The following is a 12,555-nucleotide window of genomic DNA, read 5'->3' on the forward strand; positions in this document are numbered from 1 at the left end:
TATCGGATGGATAAAGCCCGTCTTCTGCTTGGCCCGTCAGCGAATTCCCGGTTGAGATCTCGAAATAGTCTTTGGCATAAGCGACCTTCCCGCCACGGTTCAAGCGGGTTTCGTCCGCGTGTGCGCCGCGAGACTCGAGCTGGCGGCGCCGAAGTTCGATCAGTGCGACTCTCTTTGCGCGCTCAGTTTCCGCCTAGCAAAAGTTTGTACGTGTCACGTTAGCTTACACCAGCAGGATACGCCTCACAAATTCAGAAAATGCCGCAGAAGAAGGCGCGGAACCGACTTTCAATCGAACCTGTCACGACGCGATAGTAGCGTCGATCAGCCCGGCTGCTCAAGCGCATCTGAACCGGTTGTCGTCTCAGGCATGCTGTTCTTGCATGTCTCGTTGGTAGAGTGTGCGAATTGAGAAACGGCCAGACGAGCGCCAGTCGATCTTATCGGGTGGACCGCAGACCTCGGCTTAGTTTGCAGACACTTCCGTGGTCATCCCGGAGTTCGTCGTTAACTGGCTCACTGCGTGAAAGTTCCCTGAATCACCCGCAACTCTCTGTCTGTTGCCCTTCGCCCCCACTCTTCGTACTGGCGGGCTGGTGCTGGACGAAGGAAGGCCACGTGTCTGTCTGTACGCATTTTTCGCAGTCCTCCTCGGGAGCCGGATTTCCGTAGTGAGGTGACTGCGAAGCTCCCTGCGATACTGTAAGCTAGCAGACAAATACATGAGCGTACCAGTCGCGCAACGGAACGCGCCGCTACCGCAGCCCGGAAACCCGTGTGCCCGGGCAGCTCCCAGCAGCGCTCGCTCCGAAAAATTCTTAGGTCCCGTGTGCGAGTCGAGTATACCCTGGGAGCTGCGCATGGACCCGCAAACAGAAGGCAGCATGCTTCAACGCATATGAAGCAAAGAGGAGACGTGCTTTGCGAGTCTGATGACAAGGCAGCAGACCGCGCCCGTCTCGCTGGTATCGAGACTAGATGTCGGCGTCGTCCTCTTACTTGCTTAGCCCTTCCCCTCCCTCCCGCTTCCCCCCTCTCCGCGTCTGGAACTCTCAAAATGCAAGTCAAGATGAATCAGAAGGCCCGCCATAACGCGGTCTGTGTGTCGCCGCTTGCCCTTCTCGCGATCGCATCTAGCCTCCCTTTCTCGTGCCTACCAGTGGACGGCCTTCGTACAGAGAAGCAGCACGCCACTAACCAGGGCGGAAGAGGCTCCGTCGTGGCGTCAGCCCTCGTTGGTCTAAGCTGCGGGCTTCAGGGAGACAGTCGGGTCGCGGATTTAAATGCTACCCTCCATTCTTCTCGCTCAACGGCTGCAATCCGGCTCTTATCCGCGAGTCGGTTACCGGCGCCGCGCGTCGGAAGTGTCCGCGACTCAGAGCCCCGCAACGCATTCACCCAGCTGCGGCGAACCCCCGCTGCGGATAAAGTTCACGGATCCCTGTCTTTTGTCTTCTCAGCACCTTCCTCTGGATATGGTGCCCCGTCTGCCGCCTTGGCGCCCTCGTTTTCGTTCTCTCGCTCCTTCTCTACGGCAGCTGCCGTAGAGCGCGCTACAGGGCAGCCGATGCATCAACGGACTTCGCTGGGATCCGCTTCAAGCGCGGTAGGGGATCAAAGCGGGGATGCTGACAGCCTACGAGCGCGCGTGGAGAAACTCGTGAAGTCTGCGCCGGTTGTTGTGTTCATGAAGGGGACGCCTGAGGATCCCCGGTGCGGTTACAGCCGATCTATTGTGGAAATTCTTCAACTGGTAAGTCTATGAGAGTTCCAACGCCTGACAGCTCAGTTCACCATGACTCGCGCGGCTCCTTCACGAACCCTGCTACTGGCATGAGGGCGGACACCGCGGCGAATGAGGCCACCCCTCGACTTTGCGTGGAAATGCCTCGATCCTTAGAGTGGACTATCTTCGCTTATTCGTTTCCTGCATAGCCTCGCTGCGTACAGCACGTTGTGCTTACGCGAGGCGAGTGGTAGGGCGCAGAAACAAGGGCGCATGCGTTGTGCCGCTGCACTCTACACGTCGTGCGTGTGCACGAAGGAGACATTCTGATATTCAGGCGGGGCTCTCCAAGTTTCACAGCTTTTCTCTCCTCTTTCTGTTTCTTAAACTCAGATTTTCGCTGTGTTTGTGTTCCCGTGATAGGCTGCAAGTGAGGTGCCCGCCCTAGCGGGTCTCCAGCAGGCAGAGTCGTCGCTCCCGCGGAGTCTCCCGGAAGGCTTTTTCCTCCCTGTGGATGTCTGGGAAGATCTTCCGCTTCGGGAAGCCTTGAAGCGATACACGAACTGGCCTACAGTCCCCCAGCTATTCATCGAGCAGCAGTTCGTTGGTGGCACAGACGTCGCTGCAGAGATGTTTAGGGATAGCTCACTGCACGAAGCGATTGCGGAAGCCGCAAAAAAATTCGTCGAGGCGCAGAGACACGCGACGCAAAACAACTGAAGACCATGGAAAAGAAAGGGGAGGCGGGAAGGGAGAGCATCGCCGCGAGTCGCGCCGAGCTCACGCAGAAGTTCCTTGTCCCCGGCAACTGCGTGCTGAGGTAAAACTGCACCATATGAGTTGTTTCTATCACGTGTTACCTCCCTAGCTAGTGTCTGCAGAGGAATGTAGAGACGTAATAGGGGGCTGTTCGATTGCATGGAGACTTCAAAGACGCATCACGGATGCAGCACGTCGCTGTAGCTCTTCGGTGACACCGCACGAAGAGAGAACGCCTCTGGTGCTCGTTGTAAGAGAGTTGTATGGTGGAGAAACCGCTCTTGCGACGTAAAAACCAACTGAAGGAAATGTGTTTCTCGATTCATCGTCGAGTCTTGAAATCGACGCGTTTTCGCCTCTCCAGCAGTACCAGATCTGACAACTTGGGCTCATCGTAGACTGCATCTCTACCAGAAGAAGTCCGCTTTACGTTTTTTCAATTTACTAAGTTTGGAGTCGCCTTCATCAGCCTCGCCCGTCTTGGCGGCTTGTCGACCCTCAAGAATCCGCGCTAGTCGGATTGCCTGAGACGTTTGTCAGCGTCGAAGGATCCACAACAATCTGTACAAAGGTGGTGAGGCCAAAGTTCCGATGGTTTATAATCTACTCTGGCTGTGGTAACCTTCTATTTCACAAGCCTTGCGAGCAGACTGCATGCGCTACTACAGCTCGTATGCGTCTCACGTGAAGCTTGAGTCTGACGTGAAAGATCACATCTTGACGGCTCATAGTCTGACATGCGGGCTCGCCCCAGGTCCCAACAAAGAAATAGTCAAAGAAATGACAGCCATTGCCCTACTTACCGCGGCTGCGGTCGTGGCGGCCTCGGCATCCTTTCCATGCGCGAGCTGGGCTTGCGCATCGGCGTACAGCTTGTCGACATCGTGTTTCACGTGGGTATCCTCACGCCTCACCCACGGTCGATGCAGAAGCCACTCGATCACCTGGGTCACACTCAATTCCCTTTCGGAGGACAGAAGTGCCGCTACCGAAGGTGTCGCAGCGGCGCCTGCGTTCTGGAGGCAAAGCTCCGCCGCGGCTTTTTCGTTGCTCACAGCTAACGCAATGGAAGCACACGCAGAGTCTTGTGCCGGCGGTCCGGTGCTGTCGCTTGCTCCTGGAGAAACGCCGCCCCTGTTGCCAGCGGCAGGGTGCGGCGCTTCGCCACTTGTCTTTCCCGTTCTAGGCCGATTGCTGCTCGCGCTAGGGTTGGACGGCGGCCCAGAAGATACCGCTGTGAGGAGGTGCGCCTCAGCTTCTCTGTGTGGTTGTGTTGCCGCTGCCCTCCTGGCGATCTCTTCCTTGAGCCCCGCAACATCGGCGGACAGCCGCAAAGGCACCTTGCCGATGCCAAGTCCGTCGTTCTCGAAGAACTCCGCAAGGCACGGAAGTACGTTCAAGGAAATATCGAAGAGAAGACCGTTCGGAGGCCGCCGCCGCTCTTGTCCTGGGGCCACCCGCGATAGCATATCTAGACAGGCGCCTCGAACTTTCTCTTCTTCCCATACTTCAAATGGTGCCACATCGGCACCGCACAACAAAGTTGCAGCTGGTGCGCACTTCGCGGAAGCCGTCTGAGTATAGTCACGGCCACGAGTGGCGCTTGTGTCAGATACAGCCGCTGAAGCAGTTGAAGCAACGGGTGGATTTACATCGCATTCACGATGCAATGCACGAAGCCCCGCACGAACAGACGCGGATTCGTTGCCAGAGTGTATGCTTGCACCAGGACAGACTCGCGTCTGAGCCTGGCCGTTCCCGATGCTTGGATGAAGCTCGTGCACTCGAATAGCTTGGCGTGTGGCGAAACATGAAGCTGAGCGCAGAAGCTCATCCTCGAGGAGGAAGGTGGCGGCGTCATGCGTACCGCCTTTCTGTCGAGCTTCGAGGATACGGGCTTTATTCAGTACATCCCACTCGAGAGTCGAAAAGCCAAAGAGCTTCCGCGTGCGAGAAGGATGCTGAAGAGTCGAACAGCAGCAGAAAAAAAGCTGTGGAGGGACAAAACCCTCTAGCTTCACCAGAAGGGTTAGAGGCGACTGACAGAGAAATCACAGGTCATGTGAAGTTTTTGTTATTTTGCACAGGCACTGCTGGGGCCGTCCGGAGCACCTGTGGATGTGATGTTTTTCATGGTTAAGTAGCTGATGGTTGTGCAAAAAACGATGGTAACCATCTGTGGAAGAGGGGGCGTTGGAGACTTCACTTTTTGTCCCCGGCGTCCCTTTCTGTCGCCTACCGTTTTCGGCTGTGGCAGATGGCCATCCTCCCTGGTCTGGCCTTCACTGACTTTCTGCATATCTGTGCCTGATGGCACGACCGCCGCTGCACGCGAGCTTGATGAACGAGGAAGCGCCCGTTCTGGGAGGTGGCTACTAGAACGGCCGCTTCCAGTTCCTGCTCTGAGGCTCACATGAGACCCCCTTCGAGGCGCGAAGGACGATCTCCCGGAGCCGTCCTCTACACCAGCCCTGCGTGGGCCCGACAGCGAGCCAGGGGGCCCCGTCGACTGGGCACGAACTTCGCACGCAGATGGATGATGCCGCTCCAAATTCGTTATCTTACGATGGTCTAAAATCTCAAGTGCTGGCAGTCTTGATATTATGCGCTCCCTGTATCAATACACACAAGGGCTGCTTCCACGTACTAATGCCTGCAAACCGTACGCCAGCCCACTGACACGGCTGCCGAGTAATGTTAGACTAGCTACAGCAGGAGGCAGCATCAGGCACGATACCTTTGCCCGGCTCTTCCTCCCGCAAAGAACTGTCCCGGCAGATCCGTGGCATCCGCGCGGGTCTACCTCCAAGCGTCTGATTATCTTATGGTCTGTGGACGAGACAAGGTGGCAGCTGGTCTGTCTATGACGGACGCTCAGCACCGTCGGCACCGAGGAATGCGGCCGTATCTCTTGTCGCAGTGCACTTTGTTGCCACTTCCGCGCTGCAGAGAACTTTGGACACCCTGCGATTGACCCACCGGTAATCCGGTTCGTCGGCAATAGGGTTTCCCGCTAGGACAACCGTCTGGAGACATCGTAGCCGGCGAAGCGCTTCCAGCTGAGACGAGAGGTTTTTGATCTGGTTGTTGGCTGCCGAAAGGACTTCAAGGAATTTGCACTTTGATACGGGCCCGTGCAGTGTGGTGAGGAGGTTATCGTTTATATACAGTTCTTTGAGACGTACGCTGTGGTCTAACGCTTGCAGACTGCGTAGTCTGTTGTTGTTTAACCAAAGCACTTGTAAATTCTCGAAAGTTGCGAAGCTCTCACTGAGATAGGTTCCACCTTTATGCGATAAGAAAAGCTCCGTCGTTTTCCGGGCCGCTGAAGATGACCGGCTTAAAAGGCAATCCCACGGATCCATAGTCGCGGTTCCCGCCATTATGTCAGCGCTGTATTCAGGCCACCTAAGACCTCATTAGAGTGGCACAACCGTGGTTCTGTCACCGCATTCATGTCTGACCGATGGAGAAGCATATCATGACCACGGGGGTTTGCAAAGGCAACGCTCACGTGTCGCTTACGCCGAACAAAGACCCGATGATGCTATCGCCGCCTTTGCGATCGTACAGACTTGTACGTTTTTCTGGTAAAAATACTGCCGGGCAAGAACGGCGCACGCCAAGAAGCACGAGAATTCTGTGTCAGCAGTTGCAGTTTTCTGTCAACATGCGGAAGAGGAACTCACGACCGGTCCCCCGACTTCTGTCCGCTGGTGAATCGGCCCTGCCCGCCGGGGCTTCGAGACCTGCAGCTGAGTTTCTTCCCGCTATTCTTCCAGAGGCTAGACGGCTTAACCGCCAACACCACGGGCCGGCAACGCCAAATGGCGCACAGCCGCTGGCACAGGAAAAAGAACACTGTCTGGCCCTCTCTGTGGCGCTCTGGGGCTCCGGCATGCCACGTCCACATCCTTGACTAAGCTCTGCAAACATTCTGCCACTGCCCAGTTTCGGCAAGGCTTCCTGCTGTTGTGGGCCATGCGACGATAACGCTGGTCAATGATGCACACATCACGCGCATGCATGGCGTCAGCAGGACTCTGGTTGTGTCGAAAAGGATAGACTGTTGTGCAGTCTGATGGTCATATTGTGTACGGCGCGTTCAGTGTGCCGAATATAATACGCACGGGGGTATGCGTGTATGGATACGGCTAAGGAGCGTGCATGAACGAACCTCAGAGGCCACTGATCCAATCCGCACGACTGCGCAAGTCACTGCCCCCCGGGGGCCACTTCTGTATAGGTGAGGCTCAGTCGTTCCCCTCCAATTTCGGAACTGTGAAGCAGCGTGTGCTTGCGTCTTCGCTCACGCCCGCCGGCAGGGCGAGCATTCGACAAAGTCATGTCCACCATAGAACAACTTTGTGCAGAAAAGAGACCGTAGCGTGAAGCTACCGCAAGCCACCGCGTGGCACAAGCACACTGCGCTCGATTTAAGACAAATATGCACACTTTTACATCTCTTAATCTTTTGAATTGCTTATTCCGCTACTGCTGGGCGAGCGAAGAATCCACGTAACCCCGAGGCCTCATATGGGATGTTGAATGCTTTCCGTCTTCAACTGTGTGCACTTCGTCCCAGGGTGCTGGCTGTTTGGGAGTAAAGCATACTAAATAGCCAGATCCCTCCACATACAAGAGTAAATGCGGCACATCGAATGTATTATAGAACCCTGCCCTTGCCCCGTTGACAACAGCACTCGGAATTGCCTGGAATATCGCTCGCGATCAATTGCCTTTGCCGCCCTGGGATAATTACTCATCGAAACCTGGCGATATTTTAGTGTAAGCAGTACTGTTCGCAGGGACGAGCTGGCTGGTGTCTCCGTCATGTTTCCGTTGAAGCACACCACGCTCTGTGTACACCGCAAGAGCGTCAGCGTGTTTCATGAGATAGACCTAGATACTATCTTTCACGGCGGAGCTCTCTTGCCAACAACGGTAGTATTACGTTGAACATCAAAGACAGAGCTGCCGTAGATCGACATACTGTAGAGCCCTTTTGAAATGTATGGCGCGGTATCACTCGACTGGGGTATATGCAAAGACTAAGCGAGAACGACTGATAGCACCAACTGATCGCACCAACTCACACTTTCAGAGGAAGACATCCCGTCAGGATATGCGGCGGCTGTTCTCGCACCTCCCCCACTGGCCACCTTTCAGTTAATCAGGTACCCGAGGATGCACGAAAATAGAGTTTCTGAAATGCTGCGCGTAGCGGTTTTGGCATGCGGCCGTTATCCACAAAACCACAGACGATGACCCCCTGGCGGTTGACGAGTTTGGAAAGCAACAGTTGACATCGCTGGCGATGAGCGAAGTGCAAAGGAAGGGCATGCTCACGTACCCTCTGTTACTGCGCTGCTTCGTGTCACGCGGACATATCCGGCATGCACCTCCGGGATCTCTGTTGGACTAAGACGCTTTCGGAATACACGACTAAGGGAAACAAGGAGACGGTCAGGCGTCAGGTCGGGGGAACACAGCCAGATGCGGGTGCACGAGATTTTTTTGTGAGCCGACGTTCTGCGGTTAGCATGCTTCGAAAACAAATTATGTATTCCTCCAGCAGACGTCCATGATTTGCGTCGAGTTCATATCTGCAGTGTATAAATAGTGATGATGCAGTCCATGCTATCCGTCGAGACTTGCAAGCTACAAAGACCTGAATGAAACATGCACAAAGGGACGGTAATTTTCTGAATGCTTCTGAAGCTCTAGATGAGAAGGTATGCATTTTGTTGCAAATGCCAGTCGCCAATGAGACGGAGCATACAGAACGTAGTAATAAGGCAGCACTGCGAACGCACATCCAACTCATGAACGGACACCGGCCCTTCACGCTGTCAGCTTCGGGTACCTTCTACGCATAGATGAGATATTTACGCCATTCATCATAGGAGTGCTGTGACCGTGCAGCCATTCTCACCGTCGGTCTTCACATCCCAGCAAGTACTGGCGGCCGTATACAGGCCTGCGCCAGTCTTTTGCATGATGACGCACGTGACTGCACGCCACGAGCATTATCGGCAAAGCCTTAGTGAAAGTGACGAACAGCATGCTTGCATCGGTTCCTTTCGTTCTTTGACGGCGGAGAAAGGGTTTCGGGAGTCGCTCCACTCTCAAACTACTTCTGGTTTCGCGCACTGCAACAGTTCCCCGACCACGGGGATGATACGTCACATTTTATTTCATCTCTAAACCGGAGAATGGTAGTGAAGTACTCTGGAGACAAATGCCACATAATTTTTGGGAGGTCCGACCCTCGTATTGTATCAGGACCTTCTTGTCGGCGTTTCTGGTACGTTGATCATGCTGGGAGCGAAGGGTGTCTCAAAAGCTGTCACTGTGTGAGAACTGTGCAACGGGTGGCTTGGCTCAAGAACCGTTACTCCTTACCAATATATTTGAACGCCTTGTTAAGCTTGGCAAGCTCTTTGAGGCAGGCGTCTGAAATTTGAGCGCACCATGAGCTGACCTTTTCTCTCTTGTAGGTCACACTTGATAGACACTGAGTAATGGCCTGCAGAACCGGAGATTTGCTGGAACGCGGTTCTCGTGAGCTGGTAGTCGCATGGTCTGCCAATCGAGTAATGTACAAAAAAAAACTTTAGTTTAGACGCCCCCTTCTGTACCATGGGATAACACGCTGACGACGAGAGTGCGGTAGCATATGCCTTTCAAAACGGGCTTGTTGACTGCATTCGCAAACTACATTTTCCGCCTCTGTAAATACCGCCTACGCTACGCCGGCGGTCCTGTGCAGTTGTCGAAGGCCGTCTTCGTCATTAGATTGAACTGTATTCTGTGGTACGGATGACAGTTTGATAGCCGACAGCTGCCGCCCTCCTCCTCCCACGCCCCCCTCATCCACTCTTTAAATCAGTCACATTCTTCGCAAAGCGATAGAGTTCAGGCTGCGGAACAAGGTACCTGTATCGCTTACATGACGTGCAATATCTTGAATTTGCTCGGCGACGAAGTCGCTTTGCTGCAGTCGTCCCATGAATAAAAAGCACCAATTCGCAAGCACGTTGGCCGATGCCAGTGAGGCAGAAAAGATCTAAGGAATTACCCGCCACAGACGGTCATCTTTCACTTTTTTGTGTCACTGCTATGTTTATGGTATTCTCCGCTCTGCGGGAAAGCGCAGTCCGAGCGGAGGCCCAAATAGACGATGTCGAATAACTTCACAGGTTTGGCTCTCTCGAAACTCTGGTTAAGCAGGTGGTTTCTGCTAGAAGGTTTGGTCTGGTGGAAGCTCCAGGATAGCTGGGACTGGGAAGAGGGTGACGGCCCCGCTTAAGTTACTTTGACGCGAGCAAAAACTTCTTGTTTCAAGAGACGCAAAGAGCACTCCTCTGCATGGGGGAATTCAGGTGATGAGCACGTGTAAAGCTGGCCGTACCTCGTCCTCTTCATGCGACATGGTTGTGCCCTTTTCTTATATATTGGAGGATGGCGAAGACCTCTCGTCTAACGATGTTAAAGATGCGGAGAAACGTGTAACGCAGGTTCTACACACAAGAACTCGACTCATAGAGTGGTATGACGCCCACCAAGGGCGTAACAAACCAAGCTATGCTCTCAGGGCTTAGCGAGGAACCTTAATACTATCGGCGAAGTATGGGGTGCAATTTACCTATTGACTGCGCAAACGCTGTTGGAACCCACTGCCTTCGGACTCTGTGCCGTTAACGCTCTTCCTCTTGCAGCGCCAAGCTGATGGGGCGAACTTGAAAAAACACGGTTGGGTGCATGCATTGCGAGATAGCATTCATTCCTTAGCTCATTACCAGTCAACAGATACGAAAAATCGCCTTCGAAGGGTTCTGACAAGAATACTTTATACACTGATTTTCGTTGCTAGCAACGTGGCCCGTCCGATTCGGAGACCTGTTGTCCTGATGTACCACGCAGTCTTCCCATTTGTTTGGGAATTATCAGCAAGAAACCGAGATAAGGGATGCACCTGAACAACAGTTGACTGCCTGGACGCCCGATGTGGGTCCCAGACGGTACGCTTCTGAAACACATGCTAATTAAAAGCCAGTAGCACAACGCGGCCTGCGCTCGAAGAGACTGGTATCGATGTGGTCGGTTCACACCCGGCGCTCGGGTTCTTGGCAGGCACCCTCCCATTTGCGAACACTGATAGTCGGCGGCGTTAGACAAAAGTAACGCGCACACGCGTCCATCTCTAGCAACCGTCGGGCCGCCTCGCTACACACTTGTACTAGGAGTGGTCGGACGTAGCCACTGCGGGCAAAACATGCTCTGCAAAAGCGAGTGAACCCGCATTCGGGCTGACCACAGTTGAGATGGTCTCTTCATGGGTGAAGTGAAACCGCATAGACCGTCATTCTCTTGAGCGGAGTGTAGCCAATTAGCCCACCGGGAGGCAGGCTGACGCATGTTTATCGAGCTCAAACTGTCTCCTAGTTCATCGAATATTCAATGGCAAGGGATGGAATGAGTCGTGACGCCGCCTTCAGCTGGAGTGCTACGACACCGTCTCCCACAAACACGGTTTCTAATAGGCGGAATGGCACCGGTGCCGCGGTAGTGACCACGACGTACACCTCCATCGTATACTGAACGGCAAGCGTAGATGGTTCGGTGTGTGTAACGGTTTACACGCACCGAACCACTCGTGCCGCTTCTCAAGAATTATGTACGTTACTGGAGCCTGCCCCTCTTCTAGTCCACGCGCGTTTGGAAACTGTAACTATGTCCTTATCGGCTTCCAGAATCGAGACACCGTCCTGTGGGCCACTGGGCACGACTGCAGTTACCTCCGTCCATCATGACGGCTCATAAAACGCTCCCATTTGAGTGAACACATAAGATCATCGTATTTAACGGTAGGCTCCTGAACGTACCGGTTCAAGCTGTAAACAAAGGACGAAACTCTGTGCAACCTCATGATTCAGTTGTGGAGTGTGATGACGCGGCACTGACATCAAGCAATCAAAGTGACTCGGCCGGCAGAGGGGGGGGTCACGACGGGGTGTTTCGTGCTCGTCCAGTACTTGAAAAACTCGCCAACGCAGAGAAACCGACTCGCGCTAATAGCAGGCACATGGACCTTTTGATGGGTAACGTCGGTAGGTGTTCCCAGTCGTAGAAAGGCTGTTTCCGGGCGTAAGCGCGATGCGAGTATGTCAGTAGGTGTGGACGGGTGTGCGCGGCGACCGATCTCGGCTAACCGTATACGGAGCTTCCGCTGTACAATTCGTACTACCGACACCGCATATGCATATACAGGAAGATTTGCGATGTGGAATTTGAAAATACAACTTGAGTTTTCATCAAAAAACTGTCCAAAATGTGTGCCAGGTAGCTATATCGCTCCTTTGGAGGTACTAGGTGCTATTCTTGCGCCGTCCACATGCCTGGAAAGATTTATAGATACATCTGTGATACATGCATAGGGCATATCACCGATAACTAAAAGGGCGATCTTTTATGTGCCTTGAAGAGCCATGCCACGACGAGGCTTGCAGTGAGGGCAGTTGACTGAGTGACTCCGCGGCATGGGAATCACACCCCCTCACATGAAAGGACTTCAGGAGTTTCTTTTCAGGGCAGCACTCCTGCCGGTAACAATGCGACTGCACCGTCTCTAAAGGGACGAAAAAAAGGGGGACGAGCTAGGTCTGCCACGAGCAGCATGTGCAGATGTGCATCGCAAAGATGACGCGCGGCGTTCTGACGGGAGACGGGACACGGGGAGACGGCATATATTCGGTCCCGAGCAGACACGCACAAATGAGTCGTGTGGGGGCAAGAGTCAAGCTCGGGAATGCGTGCTAATGAACTGGCTTTCCGGTGGAAATGCTGTCCGCCGGGAATCGAAAAGATTTGCCAGTCTCAGAGTTGAACGAGAAAAAAGGACTCTTGACTGAAACAGCGTGATCGAGCGGCGGCTTCCCGCGCGGGCATCGCACGTTTTTGCAACCATTTTTTTTCTTGCGCGAGGCAACGGAGACAATCTCTTCACAGTGTCTACGCACAGGCGACACGTTTTCTCTTGTTTGTATCCAGTCCATCTCTTTTGGCTT

General features: G+C 53.9%; 3 protein-coding genes across 3 annotated transcripts; 1 reads left to right on the forward strand and 2 right to left on the reverse strand.

The window, feature by feature from the left end:
* Window positions 1-1,069: 1,069 nt before the first annotated feature.
* Window positions 1,070-2,446, forward strand: BESB_005620 (glutaredoxin domain-containing protein; the record flags this gene model as incomplete). The annotated part of the gene is made up of 2 exons (XM_029359317.1): window positions 1,070-1,753; window positions 2,150-2,446. The coding sequence occupies 2 exons, from the start codon at window positions 1,070-1,072 to the stop codon at window positions 2,444-2,446; spliced, it is 981 nt and encodes a 326-aa protein (XP_029222230.1).
* A 764-nt stretch (window positions 2,447-3,210) lies between these two features.
* Window positions 3,211-4,784, reverse strand: BESB_005630 (uncharacterized protein; the record flags this gene model as incomplete). Its single annotated transcript, XM_029359318.1, has 3 exons — window positions 3,211-4,106; window positions 4,353-4,446; window positions 4,725-4,784. 3 exons carry the CDS (start codon window positions 4,782-4,784, stop codon window positions 3,211-3,213), a joined length of 1,050 nt encoding a protein of 349 aa, XP_029222231.1.
* A 3,301-nt stretch (window positions 4,785-8,085) lies between these two features.
* Window positions 8,086-9,497, reverse strand: BESB_005640 (putative dynein light chain protein; the record flags this gene model as incomplete). Its single annotated transcript, XM_029359319.1, has 4 exons — window positions 8,086-8,156; window positions 8,421-8,498; window positions 8,891-9,014; window positions 9,438-9,497. The coding sequence occupies 4 exons, from the start codon at window positions 9,495-9,497 to the stop codon at window positions 8,086-8,088; spliced, it is 333 nt and encodes a 110-aa protein (XP_029222232.1).
* Window positions 9,498-12,555: the final 3,058 nt, after the last annotated feature.

The sequence above is a fragment of the Besnoitia besnoiti genome, chromosome I (assembly GCF_002563875.1).
Source record: "Besnoitia besnoiti strain Bb-Ger1 chromosome I, whole genome shotgun sequence".
NCBI classification, from domain to species: Eukaryota; Apicomplexa; class Conoidasida; order Eucoccidiorida; family Sarcocystidae; genus Besnoitia; species Besnoitia besnoiti.